Here is a 27,349-nt window from a genome sequence, read left to right on the forward strand (position 1 = left end):
GACCAGACGAAAGTGGGAGACTTTTACCTTAATTTTAATTATAATCCGAGACATCTAAAAATACCATGCTTTCCATTATCAATTTTATATTAAAGAAAAGGGTCGTACCAAAAGGGATTAAATGGCTTTGAAATTCATAGTAGGCCAGTGATTATCAACGATATTAATACCTAAGAAATGAATCCTAATTTGGGAGCATTGCTATGGCAAATCCAGAGAAGTACTAAAAGGGGAATAACAAATTAATAAATATTTGGCGCAAAGCTCGATTGTGTTTAAGAAAATTTGTGGAAGCCTCGTGCGCCACTGATTAGTTATTAAATATATAGAAAAATTGTGATTGCAATCAGGGACGCCTCTACATGAAATTCGAACTGTTAAAGAGAATGTTGTTGTTTATCACTAAAAAATATCAAAAAGTTGAGGAAATTCCGGAAAAATAATTACGCCACTGGGTGAAAATATTCATGTGAAACCAATAAAAGCATAGGCAAATGGCATATTGAAAAATTTAGGCAGAAGCCAGTAAAAACATTTTTTAGGTACCAAAGAGCAACAAAAAAATCAAATGTATTTTATTTTGACGGATTAATGGCCGTGATGAATGAGTGTTGTAAAAGTTTTCTATATTATAAGTATAGTAAAAGAAGGGATGTTTTTGACGGAATTTTAAATCGATAGCTTATACCGTGTGTCCCCGGATAGGTAAACCGACTCTTGTAAAAGGTAAAAAATTTCCGATTTACATTTTCATATTTTGGGTAATGTGTCTTTTCTGTGTCAAATGCGACATAGTGTTTTTAAGAAAAGTCATTTAGAATCAGGACCTAAGCCCATACACCAAATTTGAACGTTCTCAGCCATCTTAAAATTTTTCCCATTTTGTTGTATTTCCCAAATCAACGAACTTTATTTTTACCAATTTTTGTTTTATTAAAATGATAAACTATTATCATTAGATTAATTAAAAAATGTATAATCCCATCTTAAACCCAAAGTTCCACTAAATCTCCTCCTAAATATGCACATGTTTCAATACGGTGTCGGAATTCTTTAAAAGTTGCCTGTGCGTGTTCTCTAGGAATTAATCAAACTGCCTATGTTATCCCGTTATTTAATATTTCTGTATCATTTGAAATGTGTTTTTCATAAAGTATTTGTTTCATTTTCGCCCGAACAAAAAAATCCATTATCGTAAGGTCTGGAGGTTTGGGCGGCCAAGATGTCCGACTCATTCTCCCAAACCATTTTTCAACAAATTTATCATTTAACCAATCTGTAATAATTTGTGAAGAATTCGCAGGGCAACCGTCTTTTTGAATGAAACGTGACCGTCGAATATTTAAACGAAGCTCGTCAATAAATAATTGGTAAAAATAAAATTCTTTGGCCAAGCAGGGCTGAACCCCAAAAAATGAAAATTGGAATCGAACATTTTTTAACTTTTACAAGAGTTGGTTCACTTATCCGAGGACACATGATAGATGAATTGTAACGAAATATTAACCGAGTCAATCTTTGTCACAGACCAGTAAAACAAATCATCTTTCTTCAGAATTTTTAGTCAAATTTATTATTTGTAACAAAGAAGGCCCTACCTGAAGGGTTGTAATTTTATGATAAATTTGACAAATTCCTAGTACCTCATTTGACCCTTTTCATTTTTCCTCTCAAATTGTGGATACCGTGACGGTCATCTTCATGTTCTTTTTGAGGAATCAGTCGTCAAATATTTTCTGTACTTTGTATTTATGCATTTTTATTTTGGATTTTTTTAATTTGCTTTTATTTGTGTATTTTTATCATTATGTATTTTAGACTACTTTGTTGGTTTCATTTGAATGATTCACTTTTTAGTAGATATCTTTAGAATAGCAGCCCTTTTATTGGGACGCTTCAAGTGGCAGGTGATCTACTTACTCCGCAACCTTCGGTAAATTTTATAACCGGAACGAATCGACACAATGCTAATATAACAAAATATTTAGGACCACTCTTATCATTTGGTCCTTTTCTGGAAGATTTGACTTAAGTAAAATCTTTATTTTCGCTGAAGAGAGTTTGAATTTAGTTTAGGTAGAACCACCTTTGAGGAACGTCTACCTCTGTTCATAATTTGTCTGGTATTTAACTTGTGAATTTTTTGTCTAACTTGTACTAGTTTACTTACAATCTTTGCTTAATTTGAGCTAGTGTCACTACATTAACAACTTTTTTATTTAAAAAAAGTTAGTCCCAGAAAGGAGAGAAAGGTAAGAAGGCATTTCTGTTGAATTATAAGTACAATATTTATCAATAATTATTGCAATTTTTCAATATGTGTTTCGCTCAGGGAATTGTTTGCTCTTTATTGGACCTAAATCATGAACGCCAACATGGCGTTTGGTAGAAATTCTCCATGTGGTTTTTTATTTTTCATTTTTTTCTGTTATCTTACTTAACTTATTGTACAGCCGTTCCAATTTTATAGCTAGCATTAATGCCTAATGATATTTGGTATACTTTGTATAGAGTTTGAGTTAGCCACCCTATATATCACTGCCCCTGTATAAATTAAAAAATAAGTTGCAGGCAAAAAGTTGGTGGTTAATAAGGTCGCTTTCGATAAGAATTTAATTACATATACAGGATGTCCGGAAATAACGTTGAAATATTTTGGAAGGTGATTCTAAAAATTAAAATAATAAAAACATCTTATAAACATTTCTCAAATATTGCTGCTTAAGGGGAAGGTGTTTTTTCGCCATATTTTCGAAATGGTTTGCACAAAAATTATGAAATTCGGTGTACTATAATAAATTGGGATGGGAAAACTTTTTTGTGTTAATAATTACAGATTTTAGTCAGGGGCGTCACGTAAATGTTACCATAACATTTTTGTTAATATCATTTCTTAATTTTTGAAATCAAATTACTAAATTGCAAATATTTTTAAGTAAAAAAAGCTCTGTTATTTCATACTGTTAGGTTAAACCGATTTTTTCGGAAAAATAGGTTTTTATAAGCCAATGCTTAATTACTTGAATATCAGATTTAAGAGGTAGATTCAGATTTTATATTTTTCTTGATTTTTTTACGACATTGTTATGTACCTACTGAAAAAGGTAAAGTCAACGTACATTATCTCTAATTGATCCAATTAAAAGAGTAATAGTGATAAAGTGAGCATGTTTTTATTTACAATAATGTTTACTAACGAAGAATATACGGACGTGGTTTTTATGTATCGTTTTGCTAATGGTAATGCGCTTGAAGCGGTTAAGCCGCATCAATGTTCTAGAACGAAAAATTTCCAATTATAGCACATTTGTAAGAATTTCCTAAAGATTGAAGGAAACTGGCCAGTTTCTTCATTTCCTTCAGGCCCCCCTAAAGCCCCGACCTCACATCTCCGGATTTTTACATGTAGGGTCGCCTAAAATCTAAAGTGTATTCGCAACTTATCAACTCCAAAGAAGAATTGATAACGAGAATACAAGAAGAGTGCGAATTCATGCGCGAAAATCCGCGGAAAATTGGTCGCGCTCTTAATTCGATTTCCTGACGCAACACATTATGTATTCAAAAGGAGGGGAGACATTTTGAGCCGTTTTTGCGTTTGCATATCAATTAGTTAAACTTTATGTTATTTACATTTAATATGTATTTGATTAAATTTTTAACAGTCAATAAATTGCCTGCAAACCAGGAGTATGCAGTGTAATTTTCTAATATTTCTAAAACTGTTGAAAATCAATCTATTAATTTTATGACATAATTTATTGCAAATGAGCTATATAATCATTCCTTGAAATATTTTCCTCTCCTCATAGAACACCCTCTATAAAAGGAAATTCTTATTGAAAGCAGCTTTGCGAATCACTACACTAAATACTCCCGTACTTAGCTACTACCAGTTGCCTCAAATCTTGATCTTGCATTATAAATTAAGTGTTATGTTATATATTTGATTGTTAGAATTTCATTTTCTTCCAGATTTTCACGGATTAATACCGCAATTATTCAAACATGTCCACTAATCTTAATACTCAATTATACGTTGCCGAGGAGGTCTTGGACCCTTGCCTCAGCAGCCAGCTTTCCCCCTACCCGGAAGCGAACGTGGGCGCAAATTGCGAAATTTACGCTGATCCACCCGTGAATGATGAAATCTCTCCTATAAAGATTGAACACTGCTCAGAAGTTTATCCAGTCTTATTGACTGCGTTGTTTGACACCATCGAGGATCAACCAAAAAATACAAATCTCTGCAATGTCTTTGATCCCAACCTGCAGAAGGATTTGGTTATTAATAGCTTGACTCTTAATAAGCCGATGCCCCAGGGCAAGATCAATATTTCTGAGAAAGAGGATGAAATAGTTTGTATGAAGGAGGACAAAGAGGCGAAAGAGCCTAAGGAACTTAAGGATGTTGCGGTGAAAGTTAGACGAAATCCTCAACGGAAAGTCAAGTCTAAGCAAGAAGTTTTGAAAAAGGACCACTTGATGGAAGAGGATTTTGCTGTGTTGGATAAGTTGGATCGGGCCAGTTTGGTGAAGGGCAAGGACACAAAGCTTGTGATGAACCCAGAAGAAGCTGGGAGCAGCAAGGGGAAAAGGCCGTGCAATATGAAAGGCAAGAAAATGAAGCCCTTTGAGGACGTTACTAACGATTCACCGAATATGCCGGTAAGGACATATAATTGTTATTTTATAATTATTTACCAAACGAGTGCGAAAACGAATACCTTATCGCACGATGCTCGACACAGCTATCGAATGCGTTAAAAATACTTTCACGTATTAAGTACAATAATTTCGTGACAAACAGCATATGAGCAATTAAATATCGAAGTCCAATAATGGCTATTTATTAGTTAGACACTAAATCCTGCTCATGGAACATGACATTTTCACATGTGTGGGAATTAGTCATTTTATGCAAGTTGTTTACGACACTTTTTCTACGGCTATAACAATTTGTGAAGAATTAAAATGATTAATTGATTAAAACTTCAGAATTTGATCCAGCTGTTGCTAAATATTATAGTATAAGCCAATCGAGACTCTTATTACATTATGCTTGTCAGTGATACTGCAATATCCTCACAGTCGTAGAAAAAATACCATTCCCTAACGATTGTCATACATGCTTTTCTTCTGCTATTTGTTAATGAGTTGTGAAATGAAAGTTATGTAACCAGTTATGAAATGAAATCCGTAGCAAACGTGCGGTAAAATGTTTTACTGCACAATGTTTTATTATTAATAGTTATAAATTTGAAGCACCTAGTGACTTCGATAGTCATTAGAGGCCATTTTCCAAAATTTTCCATTTACATCGCATACATTAATCGTGACAGATAAAACAGAAAAAATCCGTTGTAGTGTGGTAGCTCATAATGAAATTGCTAGCAGTGTCTTAACGTAACAATAACTTTTCCGACTGAGGAAAAACATTTTGCCGCACAAGTGGGATGAAGCAACATTATCGCAAGCTCCTAGGAAAATGAACTAAAACATTTCTCATCTTACAGGTTGAAAACAAGCGAAAACGGGCACCCAGCACCAAAGCCAAAAAGCCAATCAAAAAGGGCACCAATAAGAAACGCGGCAGACCGGCAAAGAAAGTTCCTGCTTCGGATCTCATTGATCTTGTTTCTAACACTTTCGAAATGGTCGGGAAATTTGTTAGAGACAATAAGGGAACATTTCAGGGAGGATCTAAAAACGATATTAATGCCCTCATTCGCAATCAGGCCTCTTTATTGGCCTACGTTAAGGGTGACTACGATCGCAAAAAGGTAACAGCAAGTGTTCGGGATGTTTTAAACCAGAAGTGAATTTTGTGGGTTTGAAGATTTATAGTGAATAGCTTATATTGAAACGGTATCTTGTCATTACGCTTTAAAATAGTCAAATATTACACTACTTATTATAGATACGTACAGGATGATGCAATGTAAAACTAGTTTTTAACTCTTATTACTTGTGATTTATTTTCTAAGTCATTATGTAAGGGTATTTGACTTCCAAATAAATGGTCTCTAAATATGTGTTTGTTTATTTAACACAAACCTCCTCCAACCGTATTCCTCTTCGTTAAAAGTACTTAACCCATGGAGTTCAAAATACTTATACCTAATAGTGACTTTCAATTTTATCATGATATAGTAGAAATAGCTCGAGGAAAATCGTCCAGAATTCTCATCTACGCGTAAATAGTACAACATGATTCAAATTGAATGCACATATACAGGGTGTTCCAAAAAGGTTGTGCCCACCTTAAGAAGCTAACAAGAGACGTTGAGGTGAAGAATTTTTGCATAGAAACCCCTATAGTGTATTTTACAAATACAAAATATCCATGTAAACAAATATTTGTGATCTGTTCAAGATGAGAGCATTGAACAGGACCGTAGTCAGTTCGCTAATACACTGAAAAAGTTTTTTAAACAAGTTCTGAGTAAGGGGTACTAGAATTTAGCCATGTCTAGTACCTTTCAAAAATGATGACGTCCTGTATATTAAACAACTAAAAAGTTTAGTTTATATTCGATTATGCGCGCGCAATAAACGTTCTCCATTCAAAATGAAACTAGTTCAATCCTGTGAAACGGCACATGGATGGTTCAGACGACACAACCGACCAGTCATCGACGACCAAGCTAGTTATCACGTGTTTAGTTTGTTTACATGGGTATTTTATATTTCTAAGACCAACTATAGTCAAAAGTAAGTCCTTTTGGCTTTAGAGTCATTTTTGTTCAAAAGTCTTCGATATTCAATTTAAGTGAATACAATAAAAACAAACAAAATAAACATTTTTTGACTCCTGATACAAATCTATCAATTTCTTCTGGGATCGTATCAAGTTGTTACTCTATGAAATTCGTGTGAGGAACTGTTGCCCTCATTAACCTGAAAATTTTTTCTTCACTTTCGATTAATGAGAGATTCAACAGGACATTCACCGCCTTAAATTCGACAATTTCTCTTCTAGATATACCAATAGATATTTTAATCCGGATTAAGAGCTAACCGGAGCACTCCTAAACTTACTCTTAAAGGACTGGCGATTTTGCCGGACAGATACTTTCCATGGTCCTCAAACCATAAGCTATAATAATCAACGCTACCATCAACCCATCAATGGCGACCATCAACACTGTTAACATTTTAAAATACAGACTTCTTATCATTAATATGCGCATTATTGCGACATTCTCCGGTTTAGGAAGTACCTTTCCGGTTTGTGTTTGCAGAGTGTATCGACATTAGATATTATGTAAGTAAGGCAACGTCCTTTACTGACCAGCGTCCTCTAAACACTTCCTAGAATATTAAAATCCATAACTGTTGCTCTTACATTTGTGTTGGTAATGCGATATCTTAATTGATCAGAAGTGGTTAGAGTTTTAGTTTAAATAGCATTTTTTTTCGACATGCTTTTCATGTTTTTGTTTTTATGTTTTTTGCACAATTTCGTTTCCAACGTTTCCTCGAAAATATTGAACGTATGAAAATAGAAAGCATTGGATATGGTTAATAAGAAAAAAGAAGTATTTAAAAAATATGACTTCCTCGAGTCTGCCATCATCTTCCGGTCACTACGGTTGACTGAGTCTTCAACAATATAAACCGCATTCTTCGCATTCCTTCCCACAGTCCAGAGTGCGATCTTTAAAAACGTAACTAATTAACTAGAAACGTTTCACGTTTTATTGTTTTGGCTTTGTGTCCTTAAATTGTGTCAGCATTGTTTGTTTCGAAGAATAGCCTGCCTTTTCAGACCCAACACATCCTTAGGGAATTCGCCACGATCTTAATGCCTCTACTCGTATATCCGGACAGTTTAAATAATTAAACTTTCCCATTAATCATCATTATTATAATTAAACATATACTCATATGGAGTGTGGTTCCTTGTCTGCATTTGGAGCGCAGCCAATACACCCTAAACCCAAGGGTCCAGTAGTGTTTAGGTTTATCTCTAAAGCTTTAAAATCTCCTTGAAGATACTACTTTGCAAATTTGTATTGTAGAAAGTTGTTGAGAATTTACTAAAATTGGAAAAATTGCGTAGCCCTGAAGGACGAATAATAATCCAGATTGCATGCGTTGTGGTGAAGTTAAGTGTTATTCGGCTCTCAAAATTTGGGACGTCAGCCCCATTTTGTTCACTCTTTATCATTGACCTAAGTAATAACTAAGATATCTTTAAAGCCATGACGAAAATTGCAAAAACCCTTTAGTCCACTACTCCTTGTAACCTTAAACAGCTACCAACACACAATTCATTTCCCCGCCACATCCGGCAAAGAGCTGGAGACTCTTTTCACTCCACCTGACTTTATTCACCTGTTTAACATCGATAGTGGCAAGCCGCAGGCTCGCGTGCATTTACTTTAACCTCGCCGACATTTCCCCTATAAATTAAACAACGGAAAAACAATTTGTGTCTCATTCATTTTGCCTGGATTTATTGTGCGCTCTTTGATTTGAAAATTCGGGATTCGTCAAAGAAGTGCCTCCGTTGTTTTGACAGCTGACAGCATCAGGGTGCAGGATTCAGGGAGGGCGGATACAATGCCAGTGGGACTTGTTTATAGTATTTCTGGGTAAATATTTGAGAATTCATAAAAACGGAAATTTGATGAAGGCACTGTAGGGATTGTGTTTCCGTTCAGTTTCCTAAGGGAACAAAATTTCCTTATCGGGCCTCAATACTTGTGACCTGTTGAGATTATACAGTTCTCTTGAAAGCAAGGGAATATTATCTAAGGTGTCATCTTATAGAGGTTTGGCGAACTGGCCTGAACTAATTCAAAATAGGGAGTCGAAGAACTCAAAAATGTTTTTAAAAAATTACTTTAAAAAAATGTAATAATAAAAAAATATATCTAAAAATACACAAAATATTATCCAAAACTCTCTCTTGGACAGAACATTGTTTAACATCCACAGAATTCCAAACTTGATCATGTCGGATAACATATTGCCAAAAAAACTGATAGAAAAGCACTTTTCGGCTGATTTAGTTTTATGTTAATTTCCCGGCCTTATCAAGTTAACCAGTGAAATTAATATTGAATAAATTAATCAGTGTTAACGTTAACAGAATGCCATCGTTTCGACCTAAATATGAGTCTTTCTCAGGACTAAAAATACGCAAACCTTCCTGAGAGGTACTACATTCAAACTGCAAAAATGAATAGATATAAAAATTCCTTGAAAGCGATTATGTGAGATCCGAATTGAGGCAAATGATGTCTATAAAACTGACAAAAGCCCAAGACATTTGAGGTATGTTCTTGATTGCTTATATTTAAAAAGCATTGCCCTAAAAACTGCTCAGAAATCCAGAAAAAATCGTGTGATTTATCGGATGAAAGTTTTCGGAATTATCGTAACTTCTAAAGGTACTGTGGAAAGTCCCGAATATCCGGGAGCAGGCTTTATGCCATGATTTATATTAGGAATTTTGATTCAAAATTGAAGTAAATATCTGGAAAATTGTAGGATGTGTATCATTTATGAAACTATTGCAATAATGCGTGAACAATGTATTTTGGGCGGCATTTCTATATTTTTAGTAATCAATTTTTTTATCAATGTGTATTTTTCAGTTAGTTTGAGTTAAATAATCATTTTTAACATTTAAAGTATCAAACACTGTACAATTTTTGCTACAAATTAGACCGATTTAATCATTGCTTTTCCGACATTCAAGACATGTTCTAACACAATGAGAATTGTATTCGTCATCAGTCAGTGCGGAGGGTGGGATTGGCCATTGTTCATAAGGCACAATAACTCATCATGTGGTAATACATGCTTAACACATTGATGGAAACAATCGCACGTAAATAAACTCTTCTAATGAGAGATTTAATCTTATATCAGTGATTTACCCTTTTTTCAGCCCTTAACTAAATTAGGAGGAACTTTAAAAACAGCTAGAAGTAAAACATTACTGTAGCTGAGTCTTATCTTCAATAGAATATGCAGAGTAAATGCTTTCTATTCAGTTAAATATGTGATTACATTTCAGTTTACATGCGATCTATTAAGATAATGAACCGCAGGAAATTTCAACAGTACTAGAGATCTATGTCTTTGAAATGAACCCATTATCGCGATAAGTTGCTTAAGATTTGACGACAGGTACTTAGTGAACTGTAGTTAAATGGATATTACGTTTTTTGCAACATATTTAAATCTAGTTTGCTTTCTAAATTTGAAATTCACACTTAACATCTAATGGAATTACGTGCATACATGCGGTCTGAAATGTTTTATTTTCGACGCAGTACACAAATGAGATGAATATTTTCTCTAGTAACGGGAAAGAATTACTTAAAAAGCGTTTCGTTAATCAGATTTACTTGACTGTCGACTCTAGACATAGGGCAAGAGAAGCAAGGGAAAAGCAATAATAGATGGTATAGTCAACCAAATCTGGGCTCAACTTAATAAAACTAACCTGGTATTACTCCTAAGTATCAATAATAAAAGCTCCCCCATAGAATTTCCACTAAATAATCACATTTTACTGTAAATAACGCAATATTCAACTTCTACCTGCAAACAAACATTTTTGAGGTTATGATGAGGCAAACGAAAGAGACATCTAGGTGAACGTCTGCAATATTATCATCCGTCTCTCCTTGAGTAGCAGGACCAGGGACGCGCGACAAGGATAGCTATACGATTTGAACAATTCGTCTCCACGGATTTGTCCTGTATTCCACATATAGGCGTCCTTATTTAGCTTTCGTCTCGACCTATTCGCGCTCTGCCTTCTCTGTGGTGACCCAGTGACCCACATTCCTTCTGGCAAATCTCTTTTTTAGGAAGAATGTGGCGCTAAAACACTCGACATTGGAATGTTTGGTATGTGCATCGGGTTTGGAAATCCGGATATAGCCGGTTTTATTAAAGAAACGCAACCTAGGAAATTTAAAGGGAGTTTTAGAACAGTTTTGGATGTTTCCAGAGAACTAAAAGAGATAAATATGCAAAATCTTATATTATTTGAATCGACTTAAAGAGACCTAGGTGATCAGCATATAAAATACACGGGTCCCCTTACAAGAACTTAAACTTAGATTTCCACGTAAAAATTGGAGAGTTGTGTAGGACAATAGGTGCAAAGTTTAAATTTCGAATTAGGGGACAATGTACCTCACCATTAACTATTGACTCTTAATAAGCTGATGTTATGTCACAAGAAGACTTATTGCTGGTTAGATCACTCCTTCCGGTAAGAAGAATTATATATGAATTCACGAAAATTCAGAAGTAGTATATTTAGACGTAATGCGGGAGTCAAAAATTTCCCTATTTGATTTATAAATATTACCCTAAAGCTAACTTTGGCGTCTTTGTAAGACTAAAATACCTCTACAGAGTTTTTATAACTAATTCTTGATGTTATTAGCAATTTATTTCTAAATGTTTCCCACATGATAACGGTGTGCAATATTTTCCATCGCATTACAGAAAATCTTTTATATTTACTTTTCATAATTATCATTACCGGTCTGTTCCACCTATCAAACGATCATGTTGCTCACGCTATACAGACTACAGCAATTAGTTAGGAAATTTATTTCTATTTTAATTAAAATTCATAACCGTCATAAGCTACTATTAAATGTAGTTATTATTGCATTATTAAAGCGTAGTACCTATCATAAGCTTTGTATGAGGAGTTTTTCGCATTCTAAGCAATTACTAAGTAATTTGTACGCAATGACTCCCGTATTTGTTGCGTCCAGATTGAAGCAAAATATTCCTTTCAGATTACCGAAAAAAGGTTTAAAAAAGCATGTTTTGCCTTCATTATGTGGTTAATTCAACATACCATATGTTCTGCTTTATATTGGGAGCATAGTTCCACTTCTTTCTAATCGTGGTCTAAAATATGCCGATATTGCTACTGACATGATCTTAATTCAGTGAAACTTTCTAACACAATTCGCGAATTTTTCTTTATTTCCACGGTAAAATTAAAATCCATCAGGGTCTGCAAATACTAGTCTGAACGTATTCTTGAACACGGACTAGTCATCTAATCGCAAGCATTACAGTGCAAATCTTGAAGGTTGCTGCTAAAATGGAAATGAAATAAATAATCTAATTTAACTCTAAATCCTGTTTAAACAATAGGTCTTTAAGCCATTTTACGATTGATAGAAATATGAAATCAAGTGCGGCGAACTTTGACAGAAACCAAATTGAACTCTTTGTTTCAAAACAATGAATTGAACTTTCTACATTAAGATGTCATTTTCTTTCCAGAGGATGACTCTTGTATGTTACAAGTGGATGAAATACTTAAAGAAAAATAAATAATAAAAATGAATTTCTTCACTTAGCTTCATTGCCTAATCACTAATTTATCAGAGCACGACAAACTAGTTATTTATTCAAAAGGTATTTATTATTAAAAATGTAGCGCAACTATGAGCTACCGACCAGAGGCAACAATTCGTACTAATAAGTCATTAATTTTTTAAATAAAACTGCTTTTAAATTTGAATAGTTTTAATTATAAGCAGAAAACTATATACGCATGCAACAGAGCGCAAACAAAGATGAGGATGTCTGCAATTGAACAAGTTCACTGGGCATAAAATTATGCACCTTCTTGGAAATTATAAGAAATGGTAAGGCACACGCTTGATGTCGGAGATTGAGAGATTTTTTTAAATAGGCTTTATCCTCCAGTTAGCTCCCGATCAAGAAATGATAAATCGAATTTATTATCGTTTAATACATTAATTTCGGTATATCACGAATTAAATTTTAGCTTGCGCTTTTTAAATCTTCGTATCAGGCTTCAGTAAAATTTCAGCCTTGAAGCAGTTGCGAAATTCTCAGGAAGTCGAATTAATATTACACTTGCAAAAGAAATCTTCAGTTACTACGTTTCCATGTCAGTTGGAAGCGTTTTGAAAACGATTCCGATATTGACATTTATTCCTGGAGGACCTCCACGTTGATTTTTCCATCTTTTAAAATTTGGTTTATTTTGAGCTACTGCGAAAATCTCAAAGTTATCATCAATTAAAATTGAAAAAGTGACAGTTTTTGTCATCGAAACTGGTAACTAAAGGGGTTCAATTTCGCAACGAGTAACAAAATAAAAGCAAACACCTCTATTTCATAACTTAATTAAGAAATGGAACCAGTAACAAAAATTATTGTTGTAGTTCTATAGATAGGGGGGCACAGCTCGAGTATGTCACAATTTATTCCATTTTTTTTAGTTTCTTCGACGCACAGCTAAACTAGAAAAAAAACCATCTAGGAAAGTCATTACGAAATGTTATTTTATGTAACTCGTGCCATGTTGCATTCTCACAAAACCCCACTCGTTCTGCAAAAACACATCTGCTCAAACGTTGTTTCTCTTGGTTGGTGAAAATCTGATTTGATTTACAACAATATCCTTCGGACCACGGAACCGTCGATATTAACGCTTGTGCAAGGTAAAACTGAATGAATCCATCGATGACATAACTTGATGAACGCTTCTTCTGCCTTAATTAAATCGAAAGCAATATTGATTACAAATAATGCAGCAGTCAAGGCTTGCATGTATGCACTATTGGCTCTAAGGATGAATGGGTTGTTGGCATTAACGCGATACTATAGAAGTAGCTTTAATTTTAATAAATTATGATTCAAACTAATAAGGAATAGTAGACATTATAGCACATCTTACAAGAATTACCATGACTTCCATAAAAGAAATATTCAATTACGTAAATTTTGCACGAAAGGTGGATTATTTTGCATTTTGTTACTTCAATAATTATTACATCAGAAATTTACTAAGTAGGCAAGTATTGATTATTCAAAGCTTTAGTGGGTACTAATTTTTCTGGAAGTGCTTTATAAGGCTAAAATTATAGAGGCTGGTAATTTCAACAGTATGTGGCATGCATAATTCTTCTGCAAGACAAATTGCTGTGGATTTAACGACAGATGGGCCCTGTTTACCGTAATAACTAAGGCATGACTGGTGCAGAGAAAAATAAGTTGCGATACTTTTCATTCAATGCTTAATGTTATTTTCAGGGAAGCCTTGTTCACTGGACCTGACAACAGCATTCCTGTAGATTTTGCAAGGGTAAGTCCAAACCCCTAATAAAATCAACCATGTATGGAAACATCTGAGATACATATCCCTCAAATTTTAATGCTAATAAATTTTTGCTAATGGCATGCAGACTCTAGCGCATAAGACAAATGTCTCAAAAACAGAATTACGGTTCGGGGACCACCCCTTGAACCACTCAATGGCTATTCCTTACCCCATTTGGTTTCATATAACACGTAGGAAATTAGCACACGTGTTCTAAAGATGTGCCACGATCCGATCTTTTTATTGTCTTTGCCATTTCCGTTTTGAGGATGTCTAAGTAAATAAGGTCACAGAGTCGAATTAAGGCGCAAAGTTCAGCTTCTCGGTGCTTTCTTGAATGTCGCAGCTGTTGCGTTTGAAATTCAGCTATTCTGCTTTTTCTATAGTTTAAAACAAAAAAAATTTAATACCTCACTGTCGTAGCATGTGGGGATTTTGAAAGGCGAAAACAGGCCAAAAAGCCTAATTTTGAACCTCAAAAAGGTAATGAACCGTTGCAACTGCCTTTTATATATGATCTTTGTATTTGCAACACTGAGATGGAAGTCCCAAATTTACTCATAAATGATATACAATTTGTATCAGTATTATTCAGTAAAAACCAAGACTGTATCATTTAAAATTTTGGACTCCAAATTAAAGAGAAATTATATTGAAAAAATACTACTGCGTTTACAAATGTCGTATGCGACTGTTGTTTTTTACATTTTACAGTTTCAGATTTCTTTAGAAATTAAAAATATGCATAACATTTTTCTTCTTTCTCCTGAGTACGTCCCTGCAGGGAAAAACCGACAAAAGGCATTAAATGACAGCCCAAGTGTTCGGAGTAACATGCTCGGTTGCACCCCTTCCGAGTGGTATTCATTGTTTCTTCCGATACGGTTCTTGGTACACAAAGTGATATTAATGACGAACCGAACTGAATGGTACCCAGATGGTAAAATCTTAAGAAAGCCACTTGGTACTTGGGTTACATTTTTTGCAGAAAAAACAAAAAGATTCCCGTTTGTGAGAATGGAACAGAAAGATTGCATGTAAACAACGGTATCAACAGGAAAATCGTTCTGCATATGTTGGATGAGCCCTGGTGAGTTTTTTCTGAAGATAGAAAAAGTTTAAAGTATCAATAAAAAGGTACTTTATTTTTGGTCATTTTAACCCATTAGCGAAACTAAAACATCTGCTCCATTTTCCTTACTGTGGTTAGTAGGTACTTCAAACTTTAACGTCCCCTCTGGTTAAAATTTGATACTCTTGAAACAATAAAAGCTAAAATTTCTATTAGTGAAAAGCAATTTGTAACCCTCAGGGAGTACATACATTTAATATTTGGGCAGATGTTTTCCTTCTTTGAACTATCGCCCGACAGGAGCTGCTGCAGCTGCCAAGAGAATGCAACTCTTGCTTTCAATCGGTAATAAGTATTACATGACTTTTTCCTGTATGTTTGATAAAGGACTTGAACCCATTTACCAGTTTGCCTCCAGCTTACGCTTACTAATTAAGAGAAAATCTTATATATGTATAAGGTAATACAAAGGTGACTAAACCGCCATGTGAAGCCGGCTTTTCCTTCGTCCGCACACAATAATTTATTCTACCAACCAACCCTGAAATCTTTGCCTTATGAGACATCGCTTCTTCGTGTGAGAAACATTTGACATCTCGTTAAGGGTCAGCCAAGTGTTCAGTGTCCTGACCTTTACACACATGCCGAAGAAAAACTTCAAAAATAATTAAGTCGTTTTGTGATTCAAATTTTAGCTGTTTAGAACTGCCCATAAAAACCTTTCCAATCTGTACTAAATGTCAGTTTAAACGTCTTATAAAATCTCACAAAAGAATTCTACTTAGTTGAGTTTTCTTCATTGTATTCGTACACAACGGTCTCCCTCTTGAACGTTTATATTTCAGATTAGAGATGCCGGTTAGAGGGATCATATCGAATGTCATCTTTGTGTTAACCTCTCTATGAGCCTTTTTTGTTGGATCTTAAACATTTTTTAAATTCTTTTTTAATTCCAATTAGGGTTTTTGAGTGTTTTCTTGCAGCGGGGGGTGGTGAGCAAAGAAATTTTATCATTCTTTCAGTTAAAAATGATGCACCAGGTGAAGCATCAAATTAGTACTGCATTGAAAACAAGTAGGTACAAATAAGAACAAAACCATTTTTTCCTTTGTGCAGTAAGACATTTTGCCTTTTTTATAATGGATTCATTACTGGCAATTATTGTGATTGCAAGAAGATCTAAGAATCAAAGATTAAAACAAAATACAGATTTGCTGTAAAAAACAAAACCATCTTTCCCTGACGCGTCAGTTTTGCCTGTTTTTTTACAACGGTTTTATTACCGCAATTTCAGTCAAGAACCAACAAACTGAATAAGCTGTGCTAAAACCTTGAGAAGTGATTTTTTGACACTCGCCCCTGCTACAAACCGGGGTAAAGGACGTTTAAAAATATAAAGGGCACATCTGGGTTCGGTTTGGCCAGGTTCCGGGGTTTGTAGGATTTAATAAAATTGACAGATGGGATGGGGTCGCATAGAATAGAGGAAAAAATAAGAGAGAAGGCCCCTATCTTTATACCCGACCGTTTGAATCTACCCCCTGAAATCGGGCGTATGCGGTCCCTTTCTAGAGGTTAGTTCAGGTTAGATGGCAGACTAGAATCTGAATTTTACTGGAGAAAATATAGAATATACTGGAATTTTTGAATGTATGGACATACGTAAGCAAGAATAATGCGGGTGAATAGGAATTCTTGAGATTGTAAAGATACAAAAATGTTACAAAAACAAAAAACTTTCTCAACGTGAAAACGACACAACACATCTAAAAAAGTCATTTTAACATGTTTCTTTGACAAAAATCGAACAAAGATATCTTGAAATCCTGTTTGAATCAAGTTGAATGCCAACATGAATATAATATTCGCTATACTAAAGTACCTAGTATTGCCTATTGTATAATTCAGAAGATAGCTATCTTTAATTTTATGTCACCCTGCATTGAAAGACTCATACAGCTGTTGTTTGTCTAAAATAGTTTCAGCTAAGAAGCATTAATATGAAATATGTGTTTATGAATTCCTGCATGTTTCATTGGCGTTCCACCTGTGTCCAGATTTAAGAATAAGCTTTATAAATGTACTAAGTAAATCCACAAATGACTCAAAAGAAAGAATTATTACTGTCTTGGCTAATGGTAAATTGAATAGTTCCTAGTCTGTTATTACCTATTTCCATGCATCGCTCGTAATAAATAATAATAATGATTTTCTCGTTTCATTTATACAGATTATTGTCCAAGTCCTTCGTTTTCGTCCATTTCCTGAATTAAATCAGGTTTTGCAGGACATTCTACAAACTAAGCCCAGGTTTATATTCATTTCGTTAAGTTATGTGCTTAATTAATTAATTCGTGGAGGCTTTGAGAAACAAAGTACGTCTCTGATATTCAAGAATGTCGAAACCAGATAATTATTAATTTTGTATGAAAAATTAGGGTCATACCAACAGGGTAAAAAAGATGAAAAAATCAAGAACCATCATATCCGGGGAATTAGCTGGCCATCTAATATCAATTTTTGCGCTTGCACAATTGATTACTTTTATTATAAACTCTTTTATAACAAAAATACACTGATTGCCCAAAAATAAATGATTTGTTGCTTTATATTTAGAGCTCTGTAGGGCATTCCAAAATGGGCTCATTTACGGACCATCAATCTTAATTAACCAAATTTAACCGGGTTTTACCGTTAGTTTAATAGGGAGACGTAACAAAAATTCCTTCTTTTAATTACTAATAACTACACTGACTAAGTTGGAGCCATCCCTAACGGTTCCAACCAAGACCACAAACATAACATTTGCAAGAAAAATCAACTTTCAACACCTCGAAGTGAACATGATTCATAATAATTTAATTAGTATACTCAGCTGTAATACAGAGTGTCCACACGACAACGTTAGTTTGGCAAATTAGCGACCATATTCATATGCATCACTGTGTACATGAACGGTTAGTGCCTCTTTCAAAGGTCATTTAGCTGCTTGGAAACCCGTTTCATAGTTCGACCGCAAGGACGTTGGTTACAAGAATGGGAATTGAAACCGACACGTATTATTAAACCAGTGGTGTCACTAGACACAATCAAAACAAAAGAATTCTTTCAGAATATTAAGTACAATAGTTGTGTTTTTTCTCTTCATCGGATTTGAGGTTGGTACCACGAAATCTACCAAGTTTGGTACCACTAAGCTCCACTCTACACGCAAATTCGGTTTCTTTAATGTGCGTTTTCGAGCAATCCAGTCGTACCTTGTGTCTTAGCACAAGGTAGTATCATGGTCCGCTACTGACCAAACGCCTCTCAATTAAAAGTAACGACTGTCATCCGCATTATGTGTTTGCACACTCACCTGGCAGTATTTTAAGACTCAGAGGTGCTTTAGGTTCGCCTCGGTATAAAGAATCGACATGAAACTGTTACGAAACAAGTGCTGTTCATTTATAAGCAATAAGTAATTTATTATTAAACTCGACAAGTCGAGGTCAAAGATCCACTATTGGAGTGATTCAGCAGATGAGTTTCGGCGCCTTTTCTCCATTAACATTTTCATCAAATTTGTATTTCTCTATTTTTTTCTATTGAACCTTAGAGGCCAAATCGAACAATTTGCAAGCACGTTGTTCGAAGAATCCCGATGTCACTCACCTTTATAATTTTAATTTGTCCGCAACGGTGAGCTTACATTCTCACGATACTTGATTTAACCTTATATCGCTAAGTTTTATGTAAATCATAATTATAAACATACTTGTGTATACGTGTTGACTTATTTAATGGTGTCTTCGAGGAGTCCTCGCTAGTCTTGTTATGAATGGCCGTTTTTTGATGCCCGGGGCAGTTGCTGGACCCGAGAAGCACGAGTGGCCATTATGCTGATTCCTACATTCCTTTAAGAAATAATTTAATAGACTTTTTGCGTTGTTCGATGATTTTTTGGATAATTGGAATTGCTAGGCAGCAATTGTGATTGTCAATATTAGTAATTACAATTACAGTAGAACTCGGCTATAACGACCCTTCCAGGGACTTGGTCTGGTTGTTTGTTATGTGCGGATATCCGTTATAGGCGATTGAGGAAAAAAAGCTGGTTGATTCAAAATTTTTGTTTTAACCAAATGCTAAATTATACAATTTTTCATTATAGTAAATAGGTATGTTTTAAATGAAAAAGAAACAACAAATATTGAAAAAAAGCAGCAAAAATTTGCAATAAAATCGAAGTTTAAGGAGAAAAGAAATCCGCAATTCGACTTTGCACCTTGCGGCTTTCCAATATCTTTTAAGTTAGTTTGTTCTGCAAAAGGTCTGTCGCATTTAAAAAGTTTTAATTTTCTAGATAAGTTATCTGTACATAATTTATCACGATCCTTAAACCAGAAAGGGCCTCTTGAGCTGTGGGGATTAAACTTCATAATTCCTGTCAACTTCCTCCTTATCACTCGAACCGTTTTCATGTTGATCATCGACAGTTATTTGAATAATGTCAATATCATTAGGCAATTTCAGCAGCTTACACGTGTTCATCAATCATGTCATATTCGTTTAAATCAATTTCCTCAAAAATCAGAAATGTGTTAGTTTTTGGCGCATTTGGTTCCAAAAAATCCAATTCTGTTTCTTCCCTGTTGTTTTGTGTTAAAATCCATTGTGCAAGAGAGGATTCATCTTCCTCTGTATATCCGTCCTCAGTATTGAACCCAATATGTTTAAAACAGTTGGAAATTGTCTTTTGAGAAACGTTTCTCCAGGCCATATTAAACAGTAAAATCACTTCCAGCAATGGAATTTCAAATTAATTTTGTTGCTATGAGCGTCAATTTAAGTGTGCGCGAGCTGTATACACTTGAAGAGTGGTTGATTAAGGGTCTAAACTAAACCTAAACATATACAAATTAATTATGCACAATAGCTACTCGGTATTTTATATTTCTAATTGATTTATATTATTATAATTTTTGTTTTATTGCGCTCAACAATGAACATTGATACTGCTATGAGCCAGCTTCGAGGCAGCTCGCTCACAGCAGTATCTCCCGACGGATCGTTATAACCGAGCTTAAAGCTCCAGAAAATAACAAATATATTATAACCGAGTGTTCGTTATGTCCGAGTTGTTATAACCGAATAAAAATACATTAGTTTTGTAGAAACTTGGACGGGACTTTTCTGTTCGTTCCTTATAATCGAGTGTTCGTTACAGCCGAGTTCTGCTGCACTAATATAGGTAAGTATAAGTAAGTGATAAGAAATTGCTTCATATGACAGATTTTTATACGTCTTTAGCGGCTCGGTGAAACTGGTTAAATGTGTACTTGCTAATCGGTGCAAAACTTTCTTAAAATCTGCAAAAAATCTCAGTAACAATTCTATTTTCCCGGCGGCGTAATTGTCATAGTTAAGTAATTTTAGATGTTCATTTGATAAGCGACAACAATGGCTTTAACAGTACATTGTTCTCAATTATGAATAAGAACCGTGTCCCACTTCTGGTCTTAGTACAATAATTTTGTGTCTTTTTGCTGGCTTTTGACGTTAATTGTTGGCGAAGTGGTGTGGGTTGACTGATAAGTGAAATTTTTTATTAGTTAAAAGTCCTCTGAAATCCATTAAAATTGTATACAATTAAAGTCAGGTTCTCGGTCTTGTCGGATCTAACTCGAAGGTTTTTTTTCCAAGTTGAAGCAATAGATGGGATTTTTCGATTCCCAATAGCGAATCTAGTTATTCATGTAGTGAGTGACTCACTCAACAGTGAATTTATCATCCATTTCTGTTTATGGCAATATGAAAACCATCGTTCATATCCACAACACATTAGCGCTCTGTATTTCGAGAGCTAGGTATGTATTTGTATACACAGGGTGTTTCCTGACTACGTGTAAAAAATTTAAGGGCGTAATCCTGAAAGTATTTCGAGTGGAAAGTGTCTGATAAACAAATATCCGCAAATGCTCCGTTTTCAAAATATAACAAAAAAACCCTTTTCCTTGAATATTTCCAATATGGTTCAAATTGGATTTTTTATTGACATAAAAAATAATATAAAGATTATTTTTTACTGATTTCAAGGAAAACGTTTTTTTTTGTATATTTTAACACCCCGTATTTTGAAAACGAAGCATTTGCAGACATTTGTTTATTAGAAATTCTCCATTTGAAAGGCATTCAGGATTACGCCTTTAAATATTCTACATATAGTTAGAAAACATCCTGTATAAGTGATAAAAAAATATCTTGGTCTGCAATCTGAACTTCCCCTACAATAGAACCTGAATATCCTGTATAAATCACCATTTTATGACAGTCCAAACTTTGGAAATAATTGACGGTTTGCCTTAAAAGTGAATGGATTTTAGTGCAATTCGAGGGTTGAAACGTCTGCTTTCGTCTTTATTGTGCCATTGTGTTTATTGTGTTATTGTGTCACTTCTGATTACTATCGTGAAGCGAGACTTATTGCTTCAGCGACACAAAGCGCTGGAAAGGGAGTATTTACCAATCTGCTCATAAATGCAATAGCATAGCCTTTGCCCAACAATAAACCCTAAAAAAGCTCATAAATCCAAACTAACAGCGGTCAAATATAATTTCTTCTTGCCTAGACCACCCTTAAGATTATGTTGTCGGCAAAAGGCCAGTTAATCAGCATGGGGTACAAGAAGCCGTGGCCTTCGGGGCGACTTTTAAGGTTGAAAGTAGTTAGCCAAGAAGTGACTCATTCAACATCTTCTGGGATTCAATCTATTTATCAAGACGTGCGTTACGTTTCATTATGCCTTGTTGACGTTTCAGTTTTGTGTTGTTTGAGGGAAAAGTATTTGATTCTTTTGTTGCGGCCAAGTTAAAAGGTGTTTAGTTGAAATTGTCAAGGTGTAAACACAGCTGGAACGGTGGGCAGTTGGGGCAAACAAATCATTGCAGACTTTCCTGGGGGTTTCAAAAGAAACGAACGGCAATAATCAAGCCGAATAATTTTACAAAAATGGTTTGAAAAGACACTGATGAAAGTTCTTAAATAAGTAGCTATGGAGGTTGCGGACGCAATTATACTGCGCCACGTGCAAACTGGATGTTTTAGATTTTTTGGAAAATTGAGGTTTTCAAGATTTGTAGGAATCTGTGGCAAGATTCAGAAAATTTTGGAAGTTCGATGATAAATTCACTTCGAAACTCCAAAAGTCGTGAGGAATTTTTCACTATACGTATAAAAATGAGATTACATTTACATTATCAAGTGAAACTTTACCACCGTGTATATCAAAGATTGTGCGTTTTTGACCTTGGGTCTATCAGTTTTTTATTATTCTACAGAGTACTATCGCTCCCTGCAGTATCTCCATGATCATACGTTACATCTTGTATATTTCAACTACAGATGTATGTCTAATTTGGATTATTGCAGAAGGACATCGAAGCATCATGAAGATTCAGTTAAGGTCATTTTATAATTTTTTCCTCCTAAATGAGAAAAACATATCCCTCTCACATTCCAGTAAAAGAACAAGTAAAAAAGGAGTTATCACAAAGTTACTATCTAAAATAATGTAAATCGTATTCGTACTACATTATAATAATGGATTATTCGGTGACCCCAAGACCTTTTGATTTATTGAGCTTGAATGGTTTATAATTAAACCAAAAAGGAAGTTATAAATATCAACAAAGGAAGTTAATAAATCGGCCTTATAAACAATCATCACACGGGCTGATATCATTATTTTATGCACTTTAATGGCCAATTATGAAAACTTGTTTATTAATCCTTTCTTCGTCTTAAGCACACTTAAGTTTTCTCTGTTTCAGTCAGTTACTGCCCTTCGTCCAGTGTCCTTATGCGATATTTTGGCGCCCAAATTCGTTCCTTATACATTTATACAATTTATTTGAATTTTTTTCTCCTTCCAGTTAATTGTTGACTCTGTCCTCTCTTATGTATTACATTTACATGCTATTCAAACATTTTAATTCCTTCTCAATTTTTCCAGTTAAACCGCTTTAAATGCTTCCGCTTCCCTTTTTTTGATCATCTTTGTGCTTATGCTGAAGAGGTGTGCGATCTCGTGTTGGTTTCCTAGATATGCGGTCATTTAACACCTATTTCTAAGACCTTAGAGTGGTCTTTTCACAACGAAGGCACGAAGTACAACTTGCAAATATCAAGAAAATCAGACTGCTTCTTAAGAAAATTTTTAAATGCCGTAAAAGTGCCTACAAAACCGCGATATCAAAATGATCAAATGGCCGATAAATTGATCGCTTACAGTTTATATATTCATAAATAAATCACTTTTGACAACTACACATATCCTGATTACGATTGCTTCATTAGTACAGCATGTCTTCTTTTAAATAACTAGTATAGATATGCCCGCTGCACGGACCTCATTGGCCATTTGTTTCTAACAATTAGCCCACTAGCTGTCCAATGGCAATATGCTTTCAGGCTCCTTCGGGTTATAAATATCTGTACTATCAATAAATAATTGTTTGAAAATGCAAATCTATGGGAAGTTAAATGAGAATAAATAATTATTGCTGTTAATGTTACAAATGCATATAAGCAGAGCTGCTTAACAAGATCGCTATCGAAAATTCTGCATGTACGTCTCATAAATAATAAGAAAACGCATTTGACGGCTTTGAAGAAGGAAATTCCTTTCTTCTGTTAAATGAGCAAGTTCTTCAGTATTAAAGCCCACGTTGAAAATAAGTTGATATATTAATTTCGACTCTTATTGGCATCAGGTTAAGAATATTACGACAATCCATAGGTATTCGGCGGCGGTTGAGATAGGAACGGTTGAAAGTATCTAGCACATTCATAATTTATTCCTAAAAAGTCGCCTTAAGCGCTAGATTAACAAGTTAATAAATTTTATTCTTGAAGGTTGTACCCATTTGGAACAGTTGATACATTCTACTTTAGTAACGAATATCCCAGAGTTTTATGTAATAAGTCTAAGGTCTTTGGTGAGTGACTCACATACTATACAAAGGATTCAGGATTTTAGGCGATCACTAAAAATTTTAATTAGCTTTCATATAATTAATTATTTTCGGTACATGTCCCGTAATTGCGGCAAGTGAATACGAGCTTCTTCGCCCCAAATTACGCCAGATTAAAAGGCCCATTAAGGCCTACGCGTTGCCATATACAAAGTGCAGAAAGTCATATATGCGGGTTAAAACTAAACCTCTTTGTGTCGCCTTTACAAAAAAAAAAGAAAGTTATTACTCCTCACATTTATAGCCCATAATAATATTTTAGGCACTAAAATCGCACTATTGTAAAACGTAAGTGGAAATTAGTAAATAAATTTTAAAATCTTACAAAGTTGAACAATCAACGTATCTCCATATTGAGAATGTATGACGGTATATGAAAAGAATTTAAAGCCGATCTTCTCACAGTTATTTTTTTTCTTGTCTGATGACCGACCCAATCAACGGTGGGAGGTTAATTCGGCTAAAAAGCACAAAGAACATTCGGGTCCTCTTGTCAAATAAAGAAAAATGGTGCAATATGAGAACGTGTATAGTATGGGATGAAGTGAGGAGGAAAGGAGGGAAAAGCAAAAGAAAAAGCGGCAGAGGTCAAAATCTTTCCCATTCGTTTATGCCTAATTTCTATTCCATAATGGGACACTACTGCTCAGCACGAGCACTTTTTGCATTGCAAATTTGATTGTAATCGTGCACGTGTGAAAATTTGCATTTAGATAAATTCCCAAATTTTGCTCTGCGTTACTGACTTTGGACTCTGCAAATGACCTCAAATGGACACTTGGTGCATATGAATCAATTGCTGATTACAAGGATTCCAACGATTTGTTCGAAGATTTAAAAAGGTCTTTTTCTACGACTGTCGGAACATTGCATTGTTCCCGGCTCGAAAATGATATGGAAAATCCTGGATTTCTGTACACTTCCGCTCATTATGTGTTACGCTCGCAACGATAAGGAAACGAGTTTATTTCTCACGACTTTGCAGCCGCGCCAATCATGGAAGGAATATCGCATTCGTGCTCGTTGTAGGGCAGTTGCGAATGTTTGCGCCTCTTTAAGTTCGTTTTTTTTTAAACTAACACGCGCAGCATTTTATTTCAGATTTTAAGCATAAATCTATTGCACTTGTGTGGAAGAATTTGCTAGCCACTAAAACATCTGGAATTTAATTTCTCTCGCCTCGTACCTCGTTCGTTGAAGCCGCCAATTTTGTTAAGCAAAACCGTACTAATACTGCAGTTCTTGTAATATATTCAGCTTTTAACAACACCATAGAAAAAAATAAAGGAATACAGCTATTCATTGTAAAAAAACAATAATCCAGTAATCCAATCTCAAGGTAATTCAAGGTAGAATCGGCTTCTTTCGCGGCATTCAACAATACGAGGAAAATGATAACAATAAGACAATAAAAGAAGAAAACACAAAATATCTAACTGTATTACTTGCGGCTTTATTGTTACGATCATTGTTCCCATATTAGTTCACGGAATGCCTTAACTTAGCATTTGTCCATACATTAGCTTAATAAAGTAAAGGAATTTTAATAAGTTGATATGTGTATCGGTATATGAAAGCTATTCTAAGTATATTGTTTACATAGTAAGTACATACATATTTCCTGAACCTCGTTTTAAAAATATTTTTAGATAGCAGGTATAAAAGTTCCTATGTTTGCTGTTATACCTAGGCCTATTATGGAATATTTTGCAAACAGCCTCCATTCCTCCTTGAAATAGTTGGGACGCTTGTGATGGCCCAGTCGTAAAAAAATGGGTAAACAATTCCATCGTTAGAAAGAAAAAAAATCGGTAAACACTCCGAATGCTCATTATATTATTTAACCTTTCTAAATGCATTACTAATAGCCTTATGTGATGTTGCACTCAGAGGCGTAAGTAGATGGTTTCCAGCAACTCATATAAGCCACATTTGAATGAATAAAAGTAGGGAAATTTAGAAGAACGACTCTGCCTTTTGTGATTTTAAAAGTGACTCACTAGAATTATCGCCATTTTACGCATAAGCTTTATCAGCCTCGGTTTACAGTAACTTTCATGGTGCAATAAACCATTAAAAGATGACCCACGTAGGTACATATTTTGTGCTGGTAATTAGCTTATCTTGGGCAAGCAGTTTCATAAATCACAAAAATAAACAAACTGGTAATTTGGTAATAGTACATAGTCCGTAGGTAAACGGAGTAGAAATAAAACGACCATTAACCTTATTAGTGCGACCGCGGTCTTTATTGCGTAACATCATCAGATTTTAAAACTTCAAAGTGTGTTTCGTTTATTTTGCCTTTCGAGTGTTGTTGTTATACCGCTTTGCTTTCAATTAGGTTGGTTCGTCTGTACACCTTTAAACCTCGTTTTTCTCCTAAACGCTTGGACGACGTGCCTAATTGCACAGTCGTAATATACTTCAGGTACTTACCAGATTTATTGCTTAGGATTTGACCTCGACAGGTAGCAACTCTTCTATAGTTTAATAGTAGTACTTAGCCCCGGTTGTATAACTCAGTTTTACATTCGACCTGGAATTTAAGCGTCGGATTTGACATATATTCCATATTATTTGTGTGTCAAAAACTCCGCTTTACTGCAGGTGGAGTTTAACGTGCGGTTGTGCAAATGGGCATTAAAAAAGTATAAGTAGTGAGCATGTTTTTCACCCGAAGGGGTCATGAAACTGATCTTGTACCAACGAATTCCGTTCTTGTCTTGTCTTGTGCAGACTAGTGCCAACACTTGTGGTACTGGAGGCGATTATAATACTAAAACATGTAAGGACCTGTCTCTGGTTTTTGATACGTACAACTACAAATAGAGCGGGTAGTTTCGTTCACGAGAGGTATTTAGTTGATAAACTAGTAAAAAAGTTATTTAGATTTCGTGGGGCTTAGACCCAAGAATGCATGGCTACCTTCTAAACGATAGGAGATAAAGGATCTGTTAAGCTAAGGCAAAGATGCGCGATTTAATGCGCATTTAGAATTTGCTTTAAGGCTGAAAAAATTCCGAATGCTTCTGGCGAAAAATCGAATGCTTCGAATTGCATTCTTTTCGTTCGAGGACAGATTATTTCTCTATGCATCATCGCATTCCACGTAAAAAAGCGCC

At 34.8% G+C, this 27,349-nt stretch overlaps 2 protein-coding genes across 4 annotated transcripts in view; both read left to right on the top strand.

Moving 5' to 3' along the window:
* The first annotated feature begins 3,082 nt into the window (after positions 1-3,082).
* Positions 3,083-27,349, top strand: part of LOC136413470 (facilitated trehalose transporter Tret1-like) — a 174,342-nt gene continuing 150,075 nt past the window's right edge. The window contains exon 1 of the mRNA XM_066397051.1: positions 3,083-3,088. The gene's annotated coding sequence lies outside the window, so the exon portion shown is untranslated. The remainder of the gene's footprint in view (positions 3,089-27,349) is intronic.
* Positions 8,337-27,349, top strand: part of Traf4 (TNF receptor associated factor 4) — a 32,929-nt gene continuing 13,916 nt past the window's right edge. The window contains exons 1-2 of one of the 3 annotated variants that reach the window (XM_066396956.1): positions 8,337-8,600; positions 14,071-14,122. In XM_066396956.1, the coding sequence (XP_066253053.1) occupies positions 8,569-8,600; positions 14,071-14,122 (84 nt within the window). In that variant the 5' untranslated portion in view covers positions 8,337-8,568. Of the gene's footprint in view, positions 8,601-14,070; positions 14,123-26,272; positions 26,314-26,667; positions 26,696-27,349 lie in introns of those variants that run through there. The other 2 variants (XM_066396957.1, XM_066396958.1) reach the window with 2 other exon arrangements.

The sequence above is a fragment of the Euwallacea similis genome, chromosome 14, assembly GCF_039881205.1.
Source record: "Euwallacea similis isolate ESF13 chromosome 14, ESF131.1, whole genome shotgun sequence".
Taxonomy (NCBI): domain Eukaryota; kingdom Metazoa; phylum Arthropoda; class Insecta; order Coleoptera; family Curculionidae; genus Euwallacea; species Euwallacea similis.